At 46.7% G+C, this 27,785-nt stretch overlaps 1 protein-coding gene across 11 annotated transcripts in view; it reads right to left on the bottom strand.

The window, feature by feature from the left end:
• The window catches only part of ATP8B (ATPase phospholipid transporting 8B), a 268,417-nt gene that overhangs the window by 92,487 nt on the left and 148,145 nt on the right, over nucleotides 1–27,785 (bottom strand). Inside the window, exon 1 of one of the 11 annotated variants that reach the window (XM_071657794.1) lies at nucleotides 15,838–16,447. The exons of 6 other annotated variants lie outside the window; for them this stretch is intronic. In XM_071657794.1, coding sequence (XP_071513895.1) covers nucleotides 15,838–16,171 — 334 coding nt within the window. In that variant the 5' untranslated portion in view covers nucleotides 16,172–16,447. Of the gene's footprint in view, nucleotides 1–5,355; nucleotides 5,632–15,837; nucleotides 16,448–27,785 lie in introns of those variants that run through there. 4 more of the 11 variants (XM_071657795.1, XM_071657796.1, XM_071657797.1 and 1 more) reach the window with 4 other exon arrangements.

Below are 27,785 nucleotides of genomic sequence, written 5' to 3'. Positions count from 1 at the left end.
AAACTGGCTTAAAGAATATTTTTGAGGGGAAAAACTATCAAAAAGACGTGCCTCTTCAATGTAAAATGGAGCGGTAAGAACCTGAAGATCACTAATACCATAAAAATCACCTAACTCAAGTGTGTACACTCGAGTGCAACGTTGACACACAGTCGGTCATGGGAAGCGTCGCTATGGGCGGGCATACCCCTGCAGCGCCATGGTAGACTCCTCAGTCTTCCACCTGGAGTGGGTGTGGACGGGCGACACACACGTTGATAACGCCGTGCGTAACAGCAACACACACACGAGGAGTGTGTGTGACTCGTGTTACATAACACCGCCCTGAACCGCCACGAGTAGACCGCGAGGGTTAAAATCGTGACTTTAAGTCCATGTCCGTCACAATGACCCATTAGCAATGGTCAACAATCCTTTACATTTTCCCGTGTTGAAGAATATTCCCTTCCACACCACGAGTCAAGTCTGCCCAACACTTTCTCAGGTGTTGTCTCGTTATCATAATCAATTCGCAGGTGGTGGCGGGGAAAGAAAAAAAAATATGATTTCGCCAAAATATTCCTTTATCATCCCTCATTAATCCCATTCCCAACCTCATATATCTCCCTCGTAAATGTGAGCCGAGAGGAGCGGCCCCCCCTCTTCACAGTAGTCTAATCGTCCACTTGCCTTCTAATTAACTTTTAACGCGATTAATGGATTACTGAAACTGCCCGAGCGAACGTATAGCCCGATCAATACTATATAATCCCGAGGGTTGTAATATTATATCCCGCTGTGTGCTCCCCCTCGTCGCGTTCGAGGTTGGGTCGGCGTGCCGTCTTGCTCACGAGTCGTACCGTCTTGCCTAAAATGGTCGTACAGTCTTGCTCAACTGGTCGTGGCCGTAATGCTCGTGGAATTAGAGGCGTCTGATGTTTATCTCTGGCCTCGAGTAATTTTGGCCTCCTGTGAACACCGGGAAATTACAGCGATGCATGAAACGTTAGCATTCACTTTCTGCCTGAATATATACATATATATATATATATATATATATATATATATATATATATATATATATATATATATATATATATATATAGACAAAGCTGAACGTATAATCATTAACATCACTTGCCAGACAGACTAAGCTGATGATCACCAGACTAAGCTGGACGTAAAATCATTAACCTCGCCCATCGAGCAGGTCAAGCTGGAGGCAAGATCACACGGGGACGGAGGGAGGGAGGGAGCCAGATTCAACAAGGCATGGCGTGACACCGGCCACTTTACAAGGACGGTCACACCCCATCGTCTCCCGGTGATTGCAATCATGTAATCACGGTGGCCGTTAAATGAGCCAACCAACCTCATGTCAAATTAGATATCTATGACGGTGTAATAGTAGTTGTCATATGCTGTTAAAACGAATTAGCTCCACACACACACAAGTGCACTTTCGTATAATAATCACATCATCAGGGGAGAATACAAGAATGAGATAGAAGACGTAGAACAGTCAAATGATATACAAGGAAGAGACGAAGCTAAGACACCACATAATTTCATACATACATATTCGCCATTTCCCGCCTTAGTGAGGAAACGTTAAGACCAGAAGAATGAGACTTAGAGGGAACATCTTCACTTGGCTCCCTTCTCTGTTCCCCCTTTTTTTTTTTGAAAAAGTTAAAAAACGGGAAGGGAGGATTTATTAACTATTTGTACTAAACTGTGAGGGACACGGCGTACAGTGCACAAACCCTTCCCGGTGGAGGCAGGCGATCGCCATCTGCCCTTAACTAACACGAGGTGGGTCATCTGGTCGTCCCACATGACCCACCACCCACAGTGGTATATAACCCACCCACCACCCCACCATCTGGCCTGACAGCCTGGGGTCGCCGGCTGCCGCCGTGTCGCTCCCCCCCCCTGCTCCACAGGGAAGTGTCAGAGAGGCAGGGATCAGTGCAGTTCTAATTTCCTGGGCACGACGATGTGGTCCTTCAGCACGACGCTACGACCCTTCAGCACGACGGTACGACCCTTCAGCACGACGGTACGACCCTTCAGCACGACGGTACGACCCTTCATCAGGACGGTACGACCCTTCAGCACGACGGTGCGACCCTTCAGCACGACGGTGCGACCCTTCAACACGACGGTGCGACCCTTCATCACGACGGTACGACCCTTCAGCACGACGGTGCGACCCTTCATCACGACGGTGCGACCCTTCAGCACGACGGTGCGACCCTTCATCAGGACGGTACGACCCTTCAGCACGACGGTGCGACCCTTCATCACGACGGTGCGACCCTTCAGCACGACGGTACGACCCTTCAGCACGACGGTGCGACCCTTCAGCACGACGGTACGACCCTTCATCACGACGGTACGACCCTTCAGCACGACGGTACGACCCTTCAGCGCAAAGATACGATCCTTGGGTAAGAAAACTGGTCTTTGACCTGACCCTTCAAGGGTCACACACACACACACACACACACACACACACACAGACTAAGACTTTACTTGAGCCGTTGGAGGGGAAGATGGGTGGGGGAGGGAGGGAGGTATGGAGGGGAGGGGAAAGCATCAGGAGGAGGAGGAGGAGGAGGGGAGGGAAAGCATCAGGAGGAGGAGGAGGAGGAGGGGAGGGAAAGCATCAGGAGGAGGAGGAGGAGGAGGGGAGGGAAAGCATCAGGAAGAGGAGGAGGAGGAGGGGAGGGAAAGCATCAGGAGGAGGAGGAGGGGAGGAAAGGCGGCTGGGATCATCTCAACGTTCCCCTTCAAGACGGGGCGGGGCCGCCACCGTGGTAATGCCATGGGGAGACGGGGAGAGAGATGAGGGGAGGCTGGATTGACTGACCCAGGGGGTCCTATCACGAGTACTCTGCTGACCCTGGGATCCATGCGGACGCCAGCCAGCTCGCATCCCCAACGACAGGTTAGGGTGGGTCTGGACACGGGTTCTCACCCGCCATGGAAATCTGGGGTCTGGATTCTCCCCCAATCCGTGGAAGACCAGGGGGTCTAAGCTACCCTGTCCCCTGGAGGTCTGGTGGGTCTGGATCCTTCCGCGCCTGGAAGTCTGGAGTCAGGGTTCTTTTGTCCCTCCAGCCACTGGGACGTGAGAGCCACGCGGACAGAGCAGAGCGGCCATCGCTGGACACCAGAAAACGCTGGTGTAATTTGCTTTAACATGGAATCCTACACGTGTTGACTGCACATCCTGGACACCTGCCTCACACGGCTTCACTGTTAACCATCGGTCTGGAGTTAATGGAGGGAAGGGAATACCTTCCTGGTGCTCTGGAGGGAGGGATATACCTCCCTGGTGCTCTGGAGGGAAGGGAATACCTCCCTGGAGTTCTGGAGGGAAGGATATACCTCCCTGGTGCTTCACTGCTGTGTGTGTGTGTGTGTGTCAACAGTAGCACCATTTGCACTTTTTCATACTGCCATTTCCCACAAGATCCCAGATCCTTAAGAGAACCATGGCCGAGCAAATGGGAACTATCTCGCACTGTCTTATGCATGACGAACGTCACCTCCTTGGAGAGGCAAGTCTTCACAACCCCGGATAGAACTTACCACCCATCTGTCAAAAAAAGATAATAAGCCTGTAATCTTAGACCACAATCAGTCATAAATCCTTCCATCAATTTTGTTATTAGTTAAAAATTCGAGTTACAATCTGACTAAAGTCAGGATTAAACAGAAAACCTATGTTGTGATAAGTCTGGGCGTGACCAATCAATCTTACAGGCACACGTAGAGTTAGGTAACGCCAGAAGACTTATGGTGTACAGGTGAATCGCTATGTCAATAAACAAAGGCACTGGTGTGTGTGTGGCATAACACGAGTTGTGACATCTGGTGGTGTGTGCCACAACCCGCTGCCATTCCTGTATATCTCAAACAACCTAACACCTTCTTGCACATAACACATCTGATTCCAGCAACACACCACACCACATCACACCACCACCACACAGGACGACAGCACCCTACCACTACCTCTGTTCCATCATACATGCATACCATCAACACTACTGCAACATACCTCCACTCTACCACCAACACCACTACGACAACCCAATGCCACCCTTGGGTCTGTCCTTCACAGACCACTTTGTCGGACCAGTGGGTTATAACTGGGATGACAGGGACACTGCAAGTTCCATACACCCACATCAGTAATGTGAAGACCTCTTCCGCGTTTTGGATGATGTGAAGACCTCTAACGCACAATGCCTCGTCAGCTTGGTAGGTCATCTCAATTCGCTGACTCCATAAAAAGCTCTCGACTAAGTCATCTACAACGTAATCAATACTAAAAAAAAAAAAACTTCAGCCGTTGGCTTTACGCTTCCGAGAGGCTATCTCCACCTTCAGGTCCCTCACCTGAGGCGTCCCACAGGACACAGAAATGGAACCCTGGTAGCTTCCTCATCCTTGTAGATGATGCAGTGAAGGATCATGCCACTGCTATCGCCGTTGACAACAGCTCTCCTGCCTTATCTGCTCTCCACAACACCAAAGACAGCCTCCATCAACCAAACCAAGCCTCTGTTCAAGCTTAGTGACTTCAGTTACACTCGACCCTTGTCTTCTCCCTCCAGTCTCACTAGCGATAAGGTCCCTCCAGGTTTTCAGTCCAGTAAGCTTCACTGCCTCAAGCTGGACTATGAACGAAGCTAAGGGAATACACTGTGTACGTCAACACCATCACCTAATCCTTCAGTTCTAACCTCAACATCCTTAGTTGACTTGATACACCTGGATTCCAGCGCCTGAGCACACAAAGATCAACACGACTCCCTTCAATCCCGAACTAACCATTCCCTCCCTCCGCCTTGTCTTCCTCCCTCTCCACCCAGACACCAGGGGTTACTTGACAGCGCGCAGAGGAGGCTACTTCACCACTCCCGCCACCATGTGCCACTTGAGATCCCTCGTGTTTGTAATATACCAACACAACTGTACCTGAGCCCATGCGAGATACGAGAGCTCCTCCGACCCAGCCACACCCAACATCATCCATGCTCAGTCGTCTGGCATCGTAGTTCTCATGTAAATACCATCTTCTCAACCTCTTACATAACCTCATCGTCTACAATGTGTGTACTCGCTGGAGTACAGTCTGCCCTTCGCAACCAATCCCCCCTAACCACAACCTGCACTCCACCAGTACTCCACCAACACACCTGCACTCCACCACCACTATCACCACACCTGCACACCCCCACTACCACAACACACGTACACCCTACGACCACCGCTACTCGCGTCGCCTTGCACCGGCCGTATGGACTTTGGAGAACACGTCAGGGCCTCCCCCACCGCCGAATTCAAGATCGAACGTACCTTCGTGTGTGTCCGTCTTCCTCCTGCCCATGGTGGCGAGCTCGGTGGACGCGGCCTTACGGAGGCGGACGCCACGCGATCGTAAGTACCCTACAGCCACACGCAGGAACCTTCCATGCCCCTCACTGGCATCTACACCACACTGACTAAGCTGGGCCACTCCAGCCACCCTGGTACAGGAAGCCCCTCAGATAAGGCTTATCGCTATCAGTCAGTGTAAACCAAAACCGGATACTTCAGATACCAACAACCATAAAATCACAAAACGTAATTTCTTGACGACCCATAAACTCAACCTGGTGCTCTCCTCTCCTGTATCCAACGCCATAACGAACACTTTCAAGAACAGTGAACCAGATAACAACCATAGAGGACCATTCTACTTTAATCTGATAAGTCAGGATAGTTATCACTAGCCAATCAGGATGCAGATGATAAAAGTGGCATCTGTAACCCAAACAAGAGTCTTCCCCCCCTCCACTCTCTCTGCCCCAAAACGCTGGCTACTGTGGTGGTTAGGAACTACTTCGGCAGGGTGTTCTGCCGGTAACGCTATGCACCACACCTTCCCAAGCTCCCCTTCAGGAGCAGACGTAACGGAAGGGCACGAGTTTAAAACTGTTACGTTACGCCCGTTCTGGGAGGCTGGTGACGGGACTAAAAACACACGACATACATCATCAGTAACTTTGATTCTCACTTAGACATCTGCCAGTACAAGTGTATATGGCACATACCCTCAAATAATGTATATAGTATAACAGTAATAAAGGAATACTCAAACCCGATACTATATATATATATATATATATATATATATATATATATATATATATATATATATATATATATATATATACATATATATATATATATATATATATATATATATATATATATATATATATATATATATATATATATATATACATATATATATATATATATATATATATATATATATATATATATATATATATATATATATATATATATATATATCGCTACCTCGCAAACGCGGGAGACAGCGACAAAGTATAATAAAAAAATAAAATATAATATATATATATATATATATATATATATATATATATATATATATATATTGGAAAAGATCACAATTTTGCGCGTGATCAAGTATATTCCTACGAGTCAACGGGAAAAAACGAAACACGATAAGGTCCCAAGTGCACTTTCGTGTAATAATCACATCATCAGGGGAGATACAAGAAAGAAATATAAGTCAGCCGATATACAACGAAAAGACGTAACTAGGACGCCATTTGGTAAACACGTGATTCAATCACATGTTTACCCAATGGCGCCCTAGCTACGTGTGTGTGTGTGTGTGTGTGTGTGTGTGTGTATGTGTGTGTTGCCAGACGCTGCCAGCAAAGCGAGCGAGAAGTCACCTCGGGTGATGATGTCGCATCGTCCGTGGAAGAAAAAAGGGGATTTACATTCTGGTGGAGAACGTTCTCGATTCAAGTCTATCATTTCACCTGCTCCAGGGTGGAGCGCAGCCTTGAAGGTGGTGCTGGAAGGTTATCAACTGGGGGGGGGGGGGGGGTGTGTGTGTGTGTGTGTGTGTGTAAGGTTATAGAGAATTGACTGTAGCCGAAAAGCCGAAAATAATCAAGAGTTATGATACACACGCAATACAAACAACGACACAGATCACAGGGTAGTTTACTGATGATATGTTCACAATGGCTAGGATGGCGCAGTTCTGGCTAGGATGGCGCAGTTCTGGCTAGGATGGCGCAGTTCTCGCTAGAATGGGGCAGTTTTGGCTAGGATGGGGCAGTACTGGCTAGGATGGGGCAGTTCTGGCGGGGTTGGATCAGTTCTGGCTAGGATGGGGCAGTACTGGCTAGGATGGGGCAGTTCTGGCGGGGCTGGATCAGTTCTGGTTAGGATGAGGCAGTACTGGCTAGGATGGGGGCAGTTCTGGCTGGGATGGGACAGGTCTTGAATATCAGCTGACACACTCGGGTCTGACATAAGAGTCCCTGTGACCTCTTGTGTTCCCAATGCACCACCGCTCACAGGATGAGCAGGAGCTGCACGGTATAAAAATGGCCGGCCGCTTGATAGCGGCACAGATCAAAACTGTGGCAGTGTGAGTGATGATCTCGGGTGAGCTCGAAGCGGCGGCGACCAGGGCGCCGAACTGTAGCACCCAACCCCGGGGCACTGGAGGCGAGAGAGGTGCGGTACCTTCCTCCCGACCAGCTGGATGGCGGTCAAGGTTTGTGAGGAAGAGGAGGGTGTGTCGGGAGGACCAGCGTGGTGAGAGCGGAAGAGGAGGGTGTGTCGGGAGGACCAGTGTGGTGAGCGCCTCTGGACATGTGCCGTCAGAGCAGTCAAGCATTGGAGAGAGGAAGAGATTATTGTGTAATTGCTGTTGAGTTCAGTCGGCGGGAGCCCAGTGCCTTGTGGCCATCGAGACAATAGCTGACGGCCGGAGGATTTGATGACCGTACCGACGCTGTCCCTCTAGCTTAATTCATCGTCCATTGTGAGAGAGAGAAGCCTGGTGTACCGACCAATGTGGAGGGTACTGGAGCGTAATCAAGAACGGTAGAGAATGGGGCATGGTTGGGTGCGACGTGGATGACTAATGGTCTTGATTTTGGTTGAGGATGAGGAAGCTAAAAAGGGTAAAGTCATCTACATGCTTCTCGTGGGCAACCATCAGGATGAGGAAGCACGCAGGACCCATCTTCTTTCCTTCTTTCTGACCTGCAGTACGTCAAAGGCGAAGGACTGCACGGTGGAGATGGCCTCTCGGAAGCGTTTAACCTGACGAGGCCGACGGAGGCCATCAAGCCCCAGGAATGAGACGTGTGTCTGCAAGCTCAAGGCTGATGGTTTTTCGTCATGATTATGTCATGGCTGACTACGTCGAGAGCTACGAGGATGACCCGAGTCTCTGACTACCTCGCGACAGGTAATATCTAGGAAGGCCCGACGAGCCAGTGTGGTAGGGGAGGAGGGTTTGTTCTTCACATGACCATGCTATTGAGAGGAGCGATGACAATGGCTCGTTAACTCAATGGAAGATGAAAAGGCGTACGGACTTCGCTGTTGGGGAGACGGGCATTGTGACTGATGGAGGGAAGTGTTAATGATGAAGCAGAGGTGGGGCGGGAGGAGCTGGATACAGGATGTAGTCTTTTTTTTTTGCTTTCTCTCTTGTTCCTCCAATTTGGTACGAGTAAGGGCTCTGAGGGCGCGTAGCTCGTATGTATGACTTGGAGGAGTGACTATAATGCCATACGTGATGACCAGAGTAGTCTCTCAAGTCAGGGATTGGGAACAGCGGACGTATCTACCTAGACGCTGGACAAAATGATTGGTAATTTCCAATATTCATGTACTGCCTCGGAGGGCGCTGGTGATGACGGGGGAGCGCTGGCTGGGAGGAGGCGGGTGGCGTGGAGGTATCCGGTAGATGATGGCTAAGTGATCGCTACTTAAGTTGAGCTGCGTCTTTATTGGAGAGGCGCTTAACCCGAGGAGAAGAGGAGGGAGTCTGATTATCTAAACCGCTTAACTTCTCTTTTTTTTTTTTTTCTTGTTTCCCTCACGCTACTGTGTTGATTCTCCTACTGCATCAGGCTGGTGTGTAGCACGGCAAGGGTGGGTATGATTCGGTGGTAGGATGTCACTTGTGTTGCAACAGAGGGGTCGTGCAGGGGGGGGTGTGTCAGTACTGATGTGGGTCTGGGTACTTGCGTTCGACGCTTAAAAACCGGGTATGATCCAGGAGGGGGGCCCGTCAGCCGAGCACAGTGCTACGGGTCTCACATGGAGACGACACGGTTCGTGTAGGTTTCTGCATGAGCGTCCACGTAATCACCCCGACTTAGAGTTTCGGAGTGGACCAGCGTCACAGTACGTCCAGTGGCGGACTCAGTAAGCAGCTGGCGCGTCTTTGGGCCACTGGGCGCCAGATGCTGGGGGTTCGTCGCAAGTGTGGACGCCGTAAACATTTCTCAACAAAGGATGAAGTTAGGAGAACATTTCTCAACAAAGGATGAAGTTAGGAGAACATTTCTCAACAAAGGATGAAGTTAGGAGAACATTTCTCAACAAAGGATGAAGTTAGGAGAACATTTCTCAACAAAGGATGAAGTTAGGAGAACATTTCTCAACAAAGGATGAAGTTAGGAGAACATTTCTCAACAAAGGATGAAGTTAGGAGAACATTTCTCAACAAAGGATGAAGTTAGGAGAACATTTCTCAACAAAGGATGAAGTTAGGAGAACATTTCTCAACAAAGGATGAAGTTAGGAGAACATTTCTCAACAAAGGATGAAGTTAGGAGAACATTTCTCAACAAAGGATGAAGTTAGGAGAACATTTCTCAACAAAGGATGAAGTTAGGAGAACATTTCTCAACAAAGGATGAAGTTAGGAGAACATTTCTCAACAAAGGATGAAGTTAGGAGAACATTTCTCAACAAAGGATGAAGTTAGGAGAACATTTCTCAACAAAGGATGAAGTTAGGAGAACATTTCTCAACAAAGGATGAAGTTAGGAGAACATTTCTCAACAAAGGATGAAGTTAGGAGAACATTTCTCAACAAAGGATGAAGTTAGGAGAACATTTCTCAACAAAGGATGAAGTTAGGAGAACATTTCTCAACAAAGGATGAAGTTAGGAGAACATTTCTCAACAAAGGATGAAGTTAGGAGAACATTTCTCAACAAAGGATGAAGTTAGGAGAACATTTCTCAACAAAGGATGAAGTTAGGAGAACATTTCTCAACAAAGGATGAAGTTAGGAGAACATTTCTCAACAAAGGATGAAGTTAGGAGAACATTTCTCAACAAAGGATGAAGTTAGGAGAACATTTCTCAACAAAGGATGAAGTTAGGAGAACATTTCTCAACAAAGGATGAAGTTAGGAGAACATTTCTCAACAAAGGATGAAGTTAGGAGAACATTTCTCAACAAAGGATGAAGTTAGGAGAACATTTCTCAACAAAGGATGAAGTTAGGAGAACATTTCTCAACAAAGGATGAAGTTAGGAGAACATTTCTCAACAAAGGATGAAGTTAGGAGAACATTTCTCAACAAAGGATGAAGTTAGGAGAACATTTCTCAACAAAGGATGAAGTTAGGAGAACATTTCTCAACAAAGGATGAAGTTAGGAGAACATTTCTCAACAAAGGATGAAGTTAGGAGAACATTTCTCAACAAAGGATGAAGTTAGGAGAACATTTCTCAACAAAGGATGAAGTTAGGAGAACATTTCTCAACAAAGGATGAAGTTAGGAGAACATTTCTCAACAAAGGATGAAGTTAGGAGAACATTTCTCAACAAAGGATGAAGTTAGGAGAACATTTCTCAACAAAGGATGAAGTTAGGAGAACATTTCTCAACAAAGGATGAAGTTAGGAGAACATTTCTCAACAAAGGATGAAGTTAGGAGAACATTTCTCAACAAAGGATGAAGTTAGGAGAACATTTCTCAACAAAGGATGAAGTTAGGAGAACATTTCTCAACAAAGGATGAAGTTAGGAGAACATTTCTCAACAAAGGATGAAGTTAGGAGAACATTTCTCAACAAAGGATGAAGTTAGGAGAACATTTCTCAACAAAGGATGAAGTTAGGAGAACATTTCTCAACAAAGGATGAAGTTAGGAGAACATTTCTCAACAAAGGATGAAGTTAGGAGAACATTTCTCAACAAAGGATGAAGTTAGGAGAACATTTCTCAACAAAGGATGAAGTTAGGAGAACATTTCTCAACAAAGGATGAAGTTAGGAGAACATTTCTCAACAAAGGATGAAGTTAGGAGAACATTTCTCAACAAAGGATGAAGTTAGGAGAACATTTCTCAACAAAGGATGAAGTTAGGAGAACATTTCTCAACAAAGGATGAAGTTAGGAGAACATTTCTCAACAAAGGATGAAGTTAGGAGAACATTTCTCAACAAAGGATGAAGTTAGGAGAACATTTCTCAACAAAGGATGAAGTTAGGAGAACATTTCTCAACAAAGGATGAAGTTAGGAGAACATTTCTCAACAAAGGATGAAGTTAGGAGAACATTTCTCAACAAAGGATGAAGTTAGGAGAACATTTCTCAACAAAGGATGAAGTTAGGAGAACATTTCTCAACAAAGGATGAAGTTAGGAGAACATTTCTCAACAAAGGATGAAGTTAGGAGAACATTTCTCAACAAAGGATGAAGTTAGGAGAACATTTCTCAACAAAGGATGAAGTTAGGAGAACATTTCTCAACAAAGGATGAAGTTAGGAGAACATTTCTCAACAAAGGATGAAGTTAGGAGAACATTTCTCAACAAAGGATGAAGTTAGGAGAACATTTCTCAACAAAGGATGAAGTTAGGAGAACATTTCTCAACAAAGGATGAAGTTAGGAGAACATTTCTCAACAAAGGATGAAGTTAGGAGAACATTTCTCAACAAAGGATGAAGTTAGGAGAACATTTCTCAACAAAGGATGAAGTTAGGAGAACATTTCTCAACAAAGGATGAAGTTAGGAGAACATTTCTCAACAAAGGATGAAGTTAGGAGAACATTTCTCAACAAAGGATGAAGTTAGGAGAACATTTCTCAACAAAGGATGAAGTTAGGAGAACATTTCTCAACAAAGGATGAAGTTAGGAGAACATTTCTCAACAAAGGATGAAGTTAGGAGAACATTTCTCAACAAAGGATGAAGTTAGGAGAACATTTCTCAACAAAGGATGAAGTTAGGAGAACATTTCTCAACAAAGGATGAAGTTAGGAGAACATTTCTCAACAAAGGATGAAGTTAGGAGAACATTTCTCAACAAAGGATGAAGTTAGGAGAACATTTCTCAACAAAGGATGAAGTTAGGAGAACATTTCTCAACAAAGGATGAAGTTAGGAGAACATTTCTCAACAAAGGATGAAGTTAGGAGAACATTTCTCAACAAAGGATGAAGTTAGGAGAACATTTCTCAACAAAGGATGAAGTTAGGAGAACATTTCTCAACAAAGGATGAAGTTAGGAGAACATTTCTCAACAAAGGATGAAGTTAGGAGAACATTTCTCAACAAAGGATGAAGTTAGGAGAACATTTCTCAACAAAGGATGAAGTTAGGAGAACATTTCTCAACAAAGGATGAAGTTAGGAGAACATTTCTCAACAAAGGATGAAGTTAGGAGAACATTTCTCAACAAAGGATGAAGTTAGGAGAACATTTCTCAACAAAGGATGAAGTTAGGAGAACATTTCTCAACAAAGGATGAAGTTAGGAGAACATTTCTCAACAAAGGATGAAGTTAGGAGAACATTTCTCAACAAAGGATGAAGTTAGGAGAACATTTCTCAACAAAGGATGAAGTTAGGAGAACATTTCTCAACAAAGGATGAAGTTAGGAGAACATTTCTCAACAAAGGATGAAGTTAGGAGAACATTTCTCAACAAAGGATGAAGTTAGGAGAACATTTCTCAACAAAGGATGAAGTTAGGAGAACATTTCTCAACAAAGGATGAAGTTAGGAGAACATTTCTCAACAAAGGATGAAGTTAGGAGAACATTTCTCAACAAAGGATGAAGTTAGGAGAACATTTCTCAACAAAGGATGAAGTTAGGAGAACATTTCTCAACAAAGGATGAAGTTAGGAGAACATTTCTCAACAAAGGATGAAGTTAGGAGAACATTTCTCAACAAAGGATGAAGTTAGGAGAACATTTCTCAACAAAGGATGAAGTTAGGAGAACATTTCTCAACAAAGGATGAAGTTAGGAGAACATTTCTCAACAAAGGATGAAGTTAGGAGAACATTTCTCAACAAAGGATGAAGTTAGGAGAACATTTCTCAACAAAGGATGAAGTTAGGAGAACATTTCTCAACAAAGGATGAAGTTAGGAGAACATTTCTCAACAAAGGATGAAGTTAGGAGAACATTTCTCAACAAAGGATGAAGTTAGGAGAACATTTCTCAACAAAGGATGAAGTTAGGAGAACATTTCTCAACAAAGGATGAAGTTAGGAGAACATTTCTCAACAAAGGATGAAGTTAGGAGAACATTTCTCAACAAAGGATGAAGTTAGGAGAACATTTCTCAACAAAGGATGAAGTTAGGAGAACATTTCTCAACAAAGGATGAAGTTAGGAGAACATTTCTCAACAAAGGATGAAGTTAGGAGAACATTTCTCAACAAAGGATGAAGTTAGGAGAACATTTCTCAACAAAGGATGAAGTTAGGAGAACATTTCTCAACAAAGGATGAAGTTAGGAGAACATTTCTCAACAAAGGATGAAGTTAGGAGAACATTTCTCAACAAAGGATGAAGTTAGGAGAACATTTCTCAACAAAGGATGAAGTTAGGAGAACATTTCTCAACAAAGGATGAAGTTAGGAGAACATTTCTCAACAAAGGATGAAGTTAGGAGAACATTTCTCAACAAAGGATGAAGTTAGGAGAACATTTCTCAACAAAGGATGAAGTTAGGAGAACATTTCTCAACAAAGGATGAAGTTAGGAGAACATTTCTCAACAAAGGATGAAGTTAGGAGAACATTTCTCAACAAAGGATGAAGTTAGGAGAACATTTCTCAACAAAGGATGAAGTTAGGAGAACATTTCTCAACAAAGGATGAAGTTAGGAGAACATTTCTCAACAAAGGATGAAGTTAGGAGAACATTTCTCAACAAAGGATGAAGTTAGGAGAACATTTCTCAACAAAGGATGAAGTTAGGAGAACATTTCTCAACAAAGGATGAAGTTAGGAGAACATTTCTCAACAAAGGATGAAGTTAGGAGAACATTTCTCAACAAAGGATGAAGTTAGGAGAACATTTCTCAACAAAGGATGAAGTTAGGAGAACATTTCTCAACAAAGGATGAAGTTAGGAGAACATTTCTCAACAAAGGATGAAGTTAGGAGAACATTTCTCAACAAAGGATGAAGTTAGGAGAACATTTCTCAACAAAGGATGAAGTTAGGAGAACATTTCTCAACAAAGGATGAAGTTAGGAGAACATTTCTAGACAAAGGATGAAGTTAGGAGAATATTTCTCAACTCAGGATGAAGTTAGGAGAACATTTCTCAACAAAGGATGAAGTTAGAAGAACGTTTCTAAACAAAGGATGAAGTTAGGAAAACATTTCTCAACAAAGGATGAACCAGTTTTGGAGAACATTTCTCAACAAAGGATGAAGTTAGGAGAACATTTCTCAACAAAGGATGAAGTTAGGAGAACATTTCTCAACAAAGGATGAAGTTAGGAGAACATTTCTCAACAAAGGATGAAGTTAGGAGAACATTTCTCAACAAAGGATGAAGTTAGGAGAACATTTCTCAACTCAGGATGAAGTCAGAACACTTTCATACACAGGACGAAGTTAGGAGACCATTTCCAAACACAGGATGAAGTCAAGGGAACATTTCCAAAGAGAGGATGAATCTAGAGCATTTCTAAACACAAGAGGAGGTTAGGAGAACATTTCTGAATACGAGACGAAGACAATCTTCAACAGTTCCCTCTCAATGATGCAAGCCACTTCATACACATAATATCATCGAAGGATAACATGGTCAAACATCTTGTACCAGTCTCTCAATACCGTATTTCCGTGTTACATAATGGCGCATTCTGAACAACAGGGTGAATTACTGGGTAATAATAATAATACCAACTACAAAAATAAAGCACCCACAATACATACATATATACATATGGATAATAAACACAGCAATATAATGACACCATCAATGGTGACGATTCAAAATGAAAATAACAACATGAACCACGTCACTAATATTGCTTCCACATATCGACAACGAAAAGAATTATGAAAATCACAATAGGAATATGACCAAAAAAAATAGTAATCTATATTGTCAATAAATGATAATATTAACAATGTGAGCCGCAACAACACGATAACTGTAATAAATACGACTTGGCAATAATAAAAATAAAATAATAAATTAATAATAAAAAAATAATAATAATAATATAGGAATAATAATGACAACATTTATAACAATGTTTAATAATAATAAAATTAATAATAATAATAGTAATAATAATAATAATAATAATAATAATAATAATAATAATAAAATAATAATAATAACTGTGATGACAAAGTAATGATAATGATAATAAAAAGATTGTAATTAACAAACAATAATTACCAATAATATTTGTGGTAGTGGCGTTGGCAGCGGTTGTAGTAGTGGTAATAGTAGTAGTAGTAGTAGTAGTAGTAGTAGTAACAGTAGTAGTAGTAGTAGTAGCGGTATAGTGGTGCTGGTGTGGTTGGTACCAATGGAGGTAGTGGCAAGACAGGAGACACCCCCTCAGGGCTAGAGCAGGGGCCAGGACCTGATTTACCCCTGGAGAGAGAGAGAGAGAGAGAGAGAGAGAGAGAGAGAGAGAGAGAGAGAGAGAGAGAGAGAGAGAGAGAGAGAGAGAGAGAGAGAGAGGACCGACTTACCACACTGTTGGCTGGTGACGGTGAAGAGGTTGAAGAGCTTGGCGTAGATGGACGAGGGCCGCTGTCTCTTGAGGCCGTCGCCCTTGGTGTTGTTGAGGGCGAGCTTGGAGGCCGAGGTGTCCCCTCCTGCCGGCACGCCCACTTTGGCCGCCCAGCCCTCCACCACCCGGTCCCTGAGGGACTGGGGGCCGCTGGCCTTGGCCCCGGCCTGCTGCGACTTCAGGCCGCCCGAGGCGTGGCCATTACTCCGTTTCCTGACTCTGCGGCTCCTCTCCTCCACCAGCTCCAACACCTCCAGCTCAAAGTCCTCGATCACCGTGGGTACCGGCGGCATGGTTGACGCTTCAAGGCGAGGTAGGGAGGGAGGGAGGGAGGGAGGGAGGGAGAGAGGGGTGTGTATGTGGCCTACACACCCAACTACACCCACGCGATCATTACACCGCCTCGCACCTCACTCACAACCCCGTCTACACCTTGTCGCATCGGTCCGGTGTGACACCCAAGGCCACAGGAAAAAACACTCCTCGCAGGTTAAGTCTTTATGCTGCCACACTTGGGTAGGACAAGCTCCTGGAATTACAGCCACCGTGTGACTCCCACTGTAAATACTAACCTGCCACACGCTTGACACGACGACCCCCCCTGCGCAACAACACTGGCTGAGGGTCTCAAAAGTTGCCACGGGTGTAGAACACGACCCCCTTGAACCACAACTTATGATGGAGTGTGTCAATCAGGGTGAGCATGAGTGAGTGTCAGTTTTGTCATCAATCTGTACAACACAACACAACAAACGAGACATAACTTGGAACCTGTGAGGGACAACATCACGCTGTAGTCTACACCTCTACACCGCCACCCCCTCTGCGAGGGACACATCTCGCTGTGAGCCTCCACCTCTACACCGCCCCCTCCCTCAGAAAAATACAAAAAAAAAAATAAAAAAAATCTCTGTAATGATACAACGATGAACTGTTAATCAGACGCTGGTGTGGAGAGGCTCTGGATGACCAGCCTACAATATGAGGGAGCAATGTACCTTCAATGGATACGCGGTCGGACCCACTGATCGCATGCGGACACACGAGAACACACTGACTTAAAATATAGACGGAGGGACAGAGAGAGAAACGGACGCTTGTATAAGGTATTACAGAACAGTACACGACCACGATGGCGGGAAGCCAGGCCCAAGCCTTGAGATTCAATAGACGAGACTAACAACCCTTCCCCGGGACGCTGGCTGGCCAGGCCCCCACGGTCTTCTGACGAAGGCAAGCCATGGCTACACGCGCCTCGGGAATAGCTGGCGACGCTGCTCCCCCAGACAGCAAGCAGAAGAGAACCCAAGTAACATAAACACGAGCTACATCAACCTACATAGCCTAACACCACCAGTATACAACACCGTTTTTCCAAGACTGATAGAATACCAGAACTTAAACCCCTGAACGCAACGCTTCGACCCTTGAGCACGACGGTGCGACCCTTGAATACGACGATACGAGCCTTGAACACGACGGTACGATCCTTGAACACGACGATACGAGCCTTGAGCACGACGGTGCGACCCTTGAACACGACGATAAGAGCCTTGACCACGACGGTACGACCCTTGAACACGACGAAACGAGCCTTGAACACGACGGTACGACCCTTGAACACGACGATACGAGCCTTAGAGCATATATACGTTAAACTCATGAACTGCCCATCATTCCACCTTCCTGAGTATATATACAACTTGCAAAAACCATCAGTATTTTTCCTACGATGCAAATTGATGTACCTAAGGTGCCCTAGGTGGTGTATCATGTTCCTATCATGCATCACTTCGGAGCTACAATGTCAACGGGAGTGGGTACACAGACTGACTTAAGAGATGACGTAAATGTGTCACATACAGAGCGCGTGTAGTGGCAGGACATACGGAGCACATATCGAGCGTACGATGGCTACACAGGTCGTGTCATGGAGCGAGGGAGACACCACCAGCACACTTCTATCATCCAGAGGGATACCGTGAGGGTTTCTCCCCGCCGGGGGAGAGCAACCTGGCGGAAAAGGTAGGTCTTCCCCGTGGCGCGTAACGTGTTATTGGTAAAGTGTCTGGGAGGCGCGGCAGGAGAAGAACATCCGCCCAGATAAGGTTGGCCCCCCCCACCATCACCACCGCCGCCGCTCCACCACGTCTGTCGCCCGAGGAACGCGTCGATAACGAGGCTTCTTCCTCCTCCACCACCTCCTCCTCCTCCTGCAGCAGCAGCAGTTCTTGTTCATGTTTACCTGCTCTGAGCGACGGGCCTGGCGCTTCGGCCTGCCTGCCTCCCTCACCCCGCTCATAGATACCTGTCCTCAACATGATATACCTCCACTAGTTATGTGTAGCCGAGTGTAGCCTCGAGTACCTTAGCATTACCTAGTACTGACTAGTAGCATGATGACGCCTCATGTAGCCATAGTCCACCTTGGCGTCGCCTTGTGTGAGGCCTATTACCGTCTGACGTAACCAGCGTTCAGTCTAAGTCCACGAGACGATTACGATCATACTACAAGGAGGAGGCAGAGGTATTCAGCGCGCGGGGCGGCACAGTAATATCATCACAAGCATTTATAAACACCACGTCTCATAACCCTTACAAACACAAGTGTTGACCAATTTGACGTGAAGCACAGGTGCGGGAGAGGTGGGTGGGTGGGTGTGTGTGTGTGTGTGTGTGTGTGTGTGTGTGTGTGTGTGTGTGTGTGTGTGTGTGTGTGTGTGTGTGTCCTCCCACATACTGTCTGCCAGGGCCGGGGATGGTACCAAGGCGACCCTATTCTACCCACACAAATATGGCTGCTGCCCCCACACAAGGCCCTATGTCTTTCATCAGTTCATGCTGACCAGTTCCCGCAGGACAGTGCACAGCGTGGGGAGGTCAAGGAGGCCATGTGGCTATCCTCGTCTGGATTCCCCTGACAACCATCAGGGCAGATATTACATCATTAGTCACGGCAGAATATCTTCTCATCCTACTCGTGAAAAGAATATCACAATATTCTCCCCCGTATCTGGGTTTTAATGAAGGCCTCGCCTTCAGTAGTTCAGTTCTTTCCCCCGCTCGTCATTCAAGTATGTGAAGAGGGACAGTCACCCACAATGACCTCTACGCACTTCAAGTATATTTCCCTTTTTACATATCATTCTACATCGCTCACTCGGGTTAATTTTTCATTAGTTTCCGTGGTTTTTTTTTCCTTCTAGCTGGTGCAGCGGTCGGCTGGCAAGTCGGTGTCATGGGCTGTGCGGGGAGGCATTAGAATCAGTCCGCCTGTGACACTACCCCCAAACCTTGGATACATGACCCCCGGGAGGTTCTTATGACCACCGCGCTGCAACCCATCGGGTAGGAGACATGGGTTATGGGGGCCCAACCATGGGGGCAGGAGGCATGGGTTCGAGGGGGGACTAACCACTAGTGGGTCGGGGAAAGCATGGGACCGATCGGGGTCTACTACTGGGGTGAGTGGCATGAGTTCGGGATGAACCATGGGGGAAATATGGGTCCCGGGAACGTACGTGAGCTAAGAGCTACGGGTAAGGGGGTGGGTGCGGAGCGACCCACGAGGAAGTATGGGCCCAGACATGGGATGAGGATGGGGGAGAGGCGGGGTTCCGGTCTAGGAAAGAGAGAGAGAGAGAGAGGGAGGAGGAGGAAGGGGGGGTTGGGTGGTGGTGGTGGGGGCCAATATCTGATAAGCTGTATCGACCCCGACACTGGGCAACCCTGCTAGCTGCCGCTGCTGGTGCCTGTACCCCAGCCTGTGTACCCCTAGGTTCTGTACCCCAGCCGGTGCACCCCTAGGCTCTGTACCCCAGCCTGTGTACCCCTAGGTTCTGTACCCCAGCCGGTGTACCCCTAGGCTCTATACCACAGCCTGTGTATCCCGAGGCTCTGTACCCCTAGGCTCTGTAACCCCGCCTGTGTACCCCTAGGTTCTGTACCCCAGCCTGTGCACCCCTAGGCTCTGTACCCCAGCCTGTGTACCCCTAGGTTCTGTACCCCAGCCGGTGCACCCCTAGGCTCTGTACCCCAGCCTGTGTACCCCTAGGTTCTGTACCCCAGCCGGTGCACCCCTAGGCTCTGTATCCCAGCCTGTGTACCCCTAGGTTCTGTACCCCAGCCGGTGTACCCCTAGACTCTGTACCCCAGCCTGTGTATCCCGAGGCTCTGTACCCAGCCTAGGTACCCCAAGGCTCTGTATCCCAGCCTATGTACCCCGAGGCTCTGCACCCCAACCCGTGTATCCTAGGCTCTGTACCCTAGCCAGCATAAGTTCTGTACCCCAGTCTGAGACTCTTGTGTTTTGTACCCTAACCTCTAAGCCCAAGAGTCTGTGTACCTCAGTCTATATAACGCAGTCTGTGTACCCTAACCTGTGTACCTCAGCCCATGTGCCCATCCTGGTGTAAAACCCCTCCCTCACCTAAGTCTCCAGTCTTTCCAAAACTGAATTTCAGCCTGATCAATTTCCCTTCAGGTTGACTACAAGCCGAGCAACCGTGATATCGACGGAGAACCAAAACGGTTGAGTTACTGCTCGAGAAGAAACAAAATGTTTGTGCTGTGTTTCTTGGTGGGTGACAACGCCCCATACGTTCCTCTCATGGTTAAACCCCCCTTGAGCAAGGGCGGATATGGACGTTAAGCAAGACTGTATGACCGCACGGCATGAAGGTAGGAGGGCCCTTGACCACGACGGTACAACCCTCTGGGACCTTGAGAACGATGATACGGCCCTTGACCACGACGTTACGACCCTTAACCACGACGGTTCGACCTTTGAGTACGGCGGTACGACCCTTAACCACGACGGTACAACCTTTGAGTACGGCGGTACGACCCTTAACCACGATGGTACAACGTTTGCGCAAACCAGTACGACATGAGATGAGTTTTCCTCTCACGTACCACACTCCAGGGCTTGACCGGGACCGTAATTCACCCACACTTCAGAGGAGGTTTTCGTGAGGAGTTCTCGATGATCATACTGGGAGTGAAGACGAGACCTGAGGAGCCCCGTCTAGGGTCATTGTCGTGTTCGGTATAGACCTTGTTTGGTGAGGCGGCGTCGCCCTGGTGTTTAGTTATGTATGTGTTCAGGGATAGCAAGAGATTATAACACTTGTGTTGGCCCCGTCTCTTAACCTTGTATGCACCGTGCCTTGACCTTATACGTATTACTCACATGCACATACCAGAGGTGACCTTTGGGAAGGGCAAACCAGGCAACTGAGTAACGTCCCTAAACCATTAGGGGAGCGTCCCAATTTTGTATTCTAATTCTTTGTAGTACATGAAATAAGTGCTATTACCTTCGGTATCTATATTGTATTAAGGAGATACTTTCACTATACTTTTGTAGACAGGGCTGACAGAAACTGGGCCTGAAAACATTCCATTCGACCGTAGATCATCAACACGAAGCAACTACAGGGCCCTAATTGACCCCCCACTCCCCCTCATACCCACACTTTCCCAAGGTATCCATTCATCGACCAACTCCAAAAGGAGGATGAAGAGCTGGGTTGGCTGTGAACCTGATGCCTTGTCCAGGATTTGACCCTATGCCCGTTACACTGGTTGATCCACAACGCTAACCACTGCAGTGTGTGTGCGTGTGTGTGTGTGTGTGTGTGCGTGTGTGTGTGTGTGTGTGTGTGTCAGCATCACTGTTGTCATCGTTATCCATACAGCCGACACCATGGTCACTACAGGTCTGGCTGGACACTTGGTTGTCAGCCCTGGCGGACGGGGTCGCGTGCACCAGGCTGGTCGCATGTTGACGGTGTGCAGGTCCCGGATCCTCACTTCAGGTCTCGCAAACATCAGGGTGACGTTAAAAACAACGAGTTCAGCTTAACTTAACACGAGACTTTAAATATCTTAACAGGTCCGTCAGTGTAATTGCTGGTCTAACTACAGCGACAAATGCCAAGCCATTACGTTGGGGGAGTGTGGAGGTCGCGCAGCGTAGAGTATACAAAAGGTAAATAAATCCCCTCCCTCTGCCGTCAATCGTGTACACAAACGCCTCACTCCACCTTCGACTGCCCTCCACTCGACAGTCAGACGGTGCTGTGTGTGCATGACCAAAAGACCTTCAAGACAACCTTTGAGTTCCGATGACCATAGGCCACCCCTGATCCAGGACAGATACAGGCCTGACCACCTCCCCTGTCTCCCTACTCACTCGCCAAAGCCGGACAATGTCCCAGCCTTACTCACACCTGACCACTCTAACCCAAGCGGTTCGGTAGAGTGGGTATAAAATGGCGGGGAACCAGATGCGTGAAATAAATCACTCGTCCTTAATATTCTTCTTCCTGTTGTGGTGGTCTCGTTGGATGATTACTTGGCTGTTTGTATGCGTCGCGTGTCGCCGGAGAGTAATGTCTAGTCTCCCTCGTTCGTGTACCACTGTGATACCACGTGAGAGGTGTAGTACAGGACGGTCCATCTGGCAATGCAAGACGACCTTTAACCACAGCCCAGCCAACAGGACTGCAGGTGAAGGAACCGAGGTCGTAAAGACACGGCCACGTCCTCCACTGGAGGACCTCGCTTGTAAGCTCAGCTCCTTATCTATGTTGATGGAGACAGATGAGTATTGATCGATCCAAGCCTTAGGTATGTATATAGGACAAAGGACGGATATACATAGCTCCAGGACAGGGGCGTCAAGGTGTCCGGTGTGTACGAAGATGAAGTCATATAAAGAGATATTGAGGGCTCTGACGCTGAAGTGTGATGGTTCTCCTACATAAGCTCCACCCTGATGGTTCTCCTACATATGGTTCACCCTGATGGTTCTCCTACATATGGTTCACCCTGATGGTTCTCCTACATATGGTTCACCTGATGGTTCTCCTACATAAGCTCCACCCTGATGTTCTCCTACATATGGTTCACCCTGATGGTTCTCCTACATAAGCTCCACCCTGATGGTTCTCCTACATATGGTTCACCCTGATGGTTCTCCTACATATGGTTCACCCTGATGGTTCTCCTACATATGGTTCACCTGATGGTTCTCCTACATAAGCTCCACCCTGATGGTTCTCCTACATATGCTCCACCTGATGGTTCTCCTACATAAGCTCCACCCTGATGGTTCTCCTACATATGGTTCACCCTGATGGTTCTCCTACATATGCTCCACCCTGATGTTCTCCTACATATGGTTCACCCTGATGGTTCTCCTACATATGCTCCACCCTGATGGTTCTCCTACATATGGTTCACCCTGATGGTTCTCCTACATATGGTTCACCTGATGGTTCTCCTACATATGCTCCACCCTGATGTTCTCCTACATATGCTCCACCTGATGGTTCTCCTACATATGGTTCACCTGATGGTTCTCCTACATATGGTTCACCTGATGGTTCTCCTACATAAGCTCCACCCTGATGGTTCTCCTACATATGGTTCACCCTGATGGTTCTCCTACATATGCTCCACCCTGATGTTCTCCTACATATGGTTCACCTGATGGTTCTCCTACATATGGTTCACCCTGATGGTTCTCCTACATAAGCTCCACCCTGATGGTTCTCCTACATAAGCTCCACCCTGATGGTTCTCCTACATATGCTCCACCCTGATGTTCTCCTACATATGGTTCACCTGATGGTTCTCCTACATATGGTTCACCTGATGGTTCTCCTACATAAGCTCCACCCTGATGGTTCTCCTACATATGCTCCACCTGATGGTTCTCCTACATAAGCTCCACCCTGATGGTTCTCCTACATATGCTCCACCCTGATGGTTCTCCTACATATGCTCCACCCTGATGGTTCTCCTACATAAGCTCCACCCTGATGGTTCTCCTACATAAGCTCCACCCTGATGGTTCTCCTACATATGGTTCACCTGATGGTTCTCCTACATATGGTTCACCCTGATGGTTCTCCTACATATGGTTCACCTGATGGTTCTCCTACATATGCTCCACCTGATGGTTCTCCTACATATGGTTCACCTGATGGTTCTCCTACATATGGTTCACCTGATGGTTCTCCTACATATGCTCCACCTGATGGTTCTCCTACATATGCTCCACCCTGATGGTTCTCCTACATATGGTTCACCTGATGGTTCTCCTACATATGCTCCACCCTGATGGTTCTCCTACATATGCTCCACCCTGATGTTCTCCTACATATGGTTCACCCTGATGGTTCTCCTACATATGGTTCACCTGATGGTTCTCCTACATATGGTTCACCTGATGGTTCTCCTACATAAGCTCCACCCTGATGTTCTCCTACATATGCTCCACCTGATGGTTCTCCTACATATGCTCCACCTGATGGTTCTCCTACATAAGCTCCACCCTGATGGTTCTCCTACATATGCTCCACCCTGATGTTCTCCTACATATGGTTCACCTGATGGTTCTCCTACATATGCTCCACCCTGATGGTTCTCCTACATATGCTCCACCCTGATGGTTCTCCTACATATGGTTCACCTGATGGTTCTCCTACATAAGCTCCACCCTGATGGTTCTCCTACATAAGCTCCACCCTGATGGTTCTCCTACATAAGCTCCACCCTGATGGTTCTCCTACATATGGTTCACCTGATGGTTCTCCTACATATGGTTCACCCTGATGGTTCTCCTACATATGGTTCACCTGATGGTTCTCCTACATATGGTTCACCTGATGGTTCTCCTACATAAGCTCCACCCTGATGGTTCTCCTACATATGGTTCACCTGATGGTTCTCCTACATATGGTTCACCTGATGGTTCTCCTACATATGCTCCACCCTGATGTTCTCCTACATATGGTTCACCTGATGGTTCTCCTACATATGGTTCACCTGATGGTTCTCCTACATAAGCTCCACCCTGATGGTTCTCCTACATATGGTTCACCTGATGGTTCTCCTACATATGGTTCACCTGATGGTTCTCCTACATATGGTTCACCCTGATGGTTCTCCTACATATGGTTCACCTGATGGTTCTCCTACATATGGTTCACCCTGATGGTTCTCCTACATATGGTTCACCTGATGGTTCTCCTACATATGGTTCACCTGATGGTTCTCCTACATATGGTTCACCCTGATGGTTCTCCTACATATGGTTCACCTGATGGTTCTCCTACATATGGTTCACCCTGATGGTTCTCCTACATATGGTTCACCTGATGGTTCTCCTACATATGGTTCACCCTGATGGTTCTCCTACATATGGTTCACCCTGATGGTTCTCCTACATATGGTTCACCTGATGGTTCTCCTACATATGGTTCACCCTGATGGTTCTCCTACATATGGTTCACCCTGATGGTTCTCCTACATATGGTTCACCCTGATGGTTCTCCTACATATGGTTCACCCTGATGGTTCTCCTACATATGGTTCACCCTGATGGTTCTCCTACATATGGTTCACCCTGATGGTTCTCCTACATATGGTTCACCTGATGGTTCTCCTACATATGGTTCACCTGATGGTTCTCCTACATATGGTTCACCCTGATGGTTCTCCTACATATGGTTCACCTGATGGTTCTCCTACATATGGTTCACCTGATGGTTCTCCTACATATGCTCCACCTGATGGTTCTCCTACATATGCTCCACCCTGATGGTTCTCCTACATATGGTTCACCTGATGGTTCTCCTACATATGCTCCACCCTGATGGTTCTCCTACATATGCTCCACCTGATGGTTCTCCTACATATGCTCCACCTGATGGTTCTCCTACATATGGTTCACCTGATGGTTCTCCTACATATGGTTCACCCTGATGGTTCTCCTACATAAGCTCCACCCTGATGGTTCTCCTACATATGGTTCACCCTGATGGTTCTCCTACATATGGTTCACCTGATGGTTCTCCTACATATGCTCCACCTGATGGTTCTCCTACATATGCTCCACCTGATGGTTCTCCTACATAAGCTCCACCCTGATGGTTCTCCTACATAAGCTCCACCCTGATGGTTCTCCTACATAAGCTCCACCCTGATGGTTCTCCTACATATGCTCCACCCTGATGGTTCTCCTACATATGGTTCACCTGATGGTTCTCCTACATATGGTTCACCTGATGGTTCTCCTACATAAGCTCCACCCTGATGGTTCTCCTACATATGGTTCACCTGATGGTTCTCCTAATATGGTTCACCTGATGGTTCTCCTACATAAGCTCCACCCTGATGGTTCTCCTACATATGCTCCACCCTGATGGTTCTCCTACATAAGCTCCACCCTGATGGTTCTCCTACATATGGTTCACCTGATGGTTCTCCTACATAAGCTCCACCCTGATGGTTCTCCTACATAAGCTCCACCCTGATGGTTCTCCTACATAAGCTCCACCCTGATGGTTCTCCTACATATGGTTCACCCTGATGGTTCTCCTACATATGGTTCACCTGATGGTTCTCCTACATAAGCTCCACCCTGATGGTTCTCCTACATATGGTTCACCTGATGGTTCTCCTACATATGGTTCACCTGATGGTTCTCCTACATAAGCTCCACCCTGATGGTTCTCCTACATATGGTTCACCTGATGGTTCTCCTACATATGGTTCACCTGATGGTTCTCCTACATATGGTTCACCTGATGGTTCTCCTACATATGGTTCACCTGATGGTTCTCCTACATAAGCTCCACCCTGATGGTTCTCCTACATATGGTTCACCCTGATGGTTCTCCTACATATGGTTCACCCTGATGGTTCTCCTACATAAGCTCCACCCTGATGGTTCTCTACATATGGTTCACCCTGATGGTTCTCCTACATATGGTTCACCTGATGGTTCTCCTACATATGCTCCACCCTGATGTTCTCCTACATATGGTTCACCCTGATGGTTCTCCTACATAAGCTCCACCCTGATGGTTCTCCTACATATGCTCCACCTGATGGTTCTCCTACATAAGCTCCACCCTGATGGTTCTCCTACATATGGTTCACCTGATGGTTCTCCTACATATGCTCCACCCTGATGTTCTCCTACATATGCTCCACCTGATGGTTCTCCTACATATGGTTCACCTGATGGTTCTCCTACATATGGTTCACCTGATGGTTCTCCTACATATGGTTCACCTGATGGTTCTCCTACATATGGTTCACCTGATGGTTCTCCTACATATGGTTCACCTGATGGTTCTCCTACATATGGTTCACCTGATGGTTCTCCTACATATGGTTCACCTGATGGTTCTCCTACATATGGTTCACCTGATGGTTCTCCTACATATGGTTCACCTGATGGTTCTCCTACATATGGTTCACCCTGATGGTTCTCCTACATATGGTTCACCTGATGGTTCTCCTACATATGGTTCACCTGATGGTTCTCCTACATATGGTTCACCTGATGGTTCTCCTACATATGGTTCACCTGATGGTTCTCCTACATATGGTTCACCTGATGGTTCTCCTACATATGGTTCACCTGATGGTTCTCCTACATATGGTTCACCTGATGGTTCTCCTACATATGGTTCACCTGATGGTTCTCCTACATATGGTTCACCTGATGGTTCTCCTACATAAGCTCCACCCTGATGTTCTCCTACATATGCTCCACCCTGATGTTCTCCTACATATGCTCCACCCTGATGTTCTCCTACATATGCTCCACCTGATGGTTCTCCTACATAAGCTCCACCCTGATGGTTCTCCTACATATGCTCCACCTGATGGTTCTCCTACATATGGTTCACCTGATGGTTCTCCTACATATGCTCCACCTGATGGTTCTCCTACATAAGCTCCACCCTGATGGTTCTCCTACATAAGCTCCACCCTGATGGTTCTCCTACATATGGTTCACCTGATGGTTCTCCTACATAAGCTCCACCCTGATGGTTCTCCTACATATGCTCCACCTGATGGTTCTCCTACATATGGTTCACC

This window comes from Panulirus ornatus, chromosome 65 (genome assembly GCF_036320965.1).
Source record: "Panulirus ornatus isolate Po-2019 chromosome 65, ASM3632096v1, whole genome shotgun sequence".
Taxonomy (NCBI): domain Eukaryota; kingdom Metazoa; phylum Arthropoda; class Malacostraca; order Decapoda; family Palinuridae; genus Panulirus; species Panulirus ornatus.
Note: the sequence above shows the minus strand (reverse complement) of the source record. Positions and strands in the feature narration are given on the sequence as shown.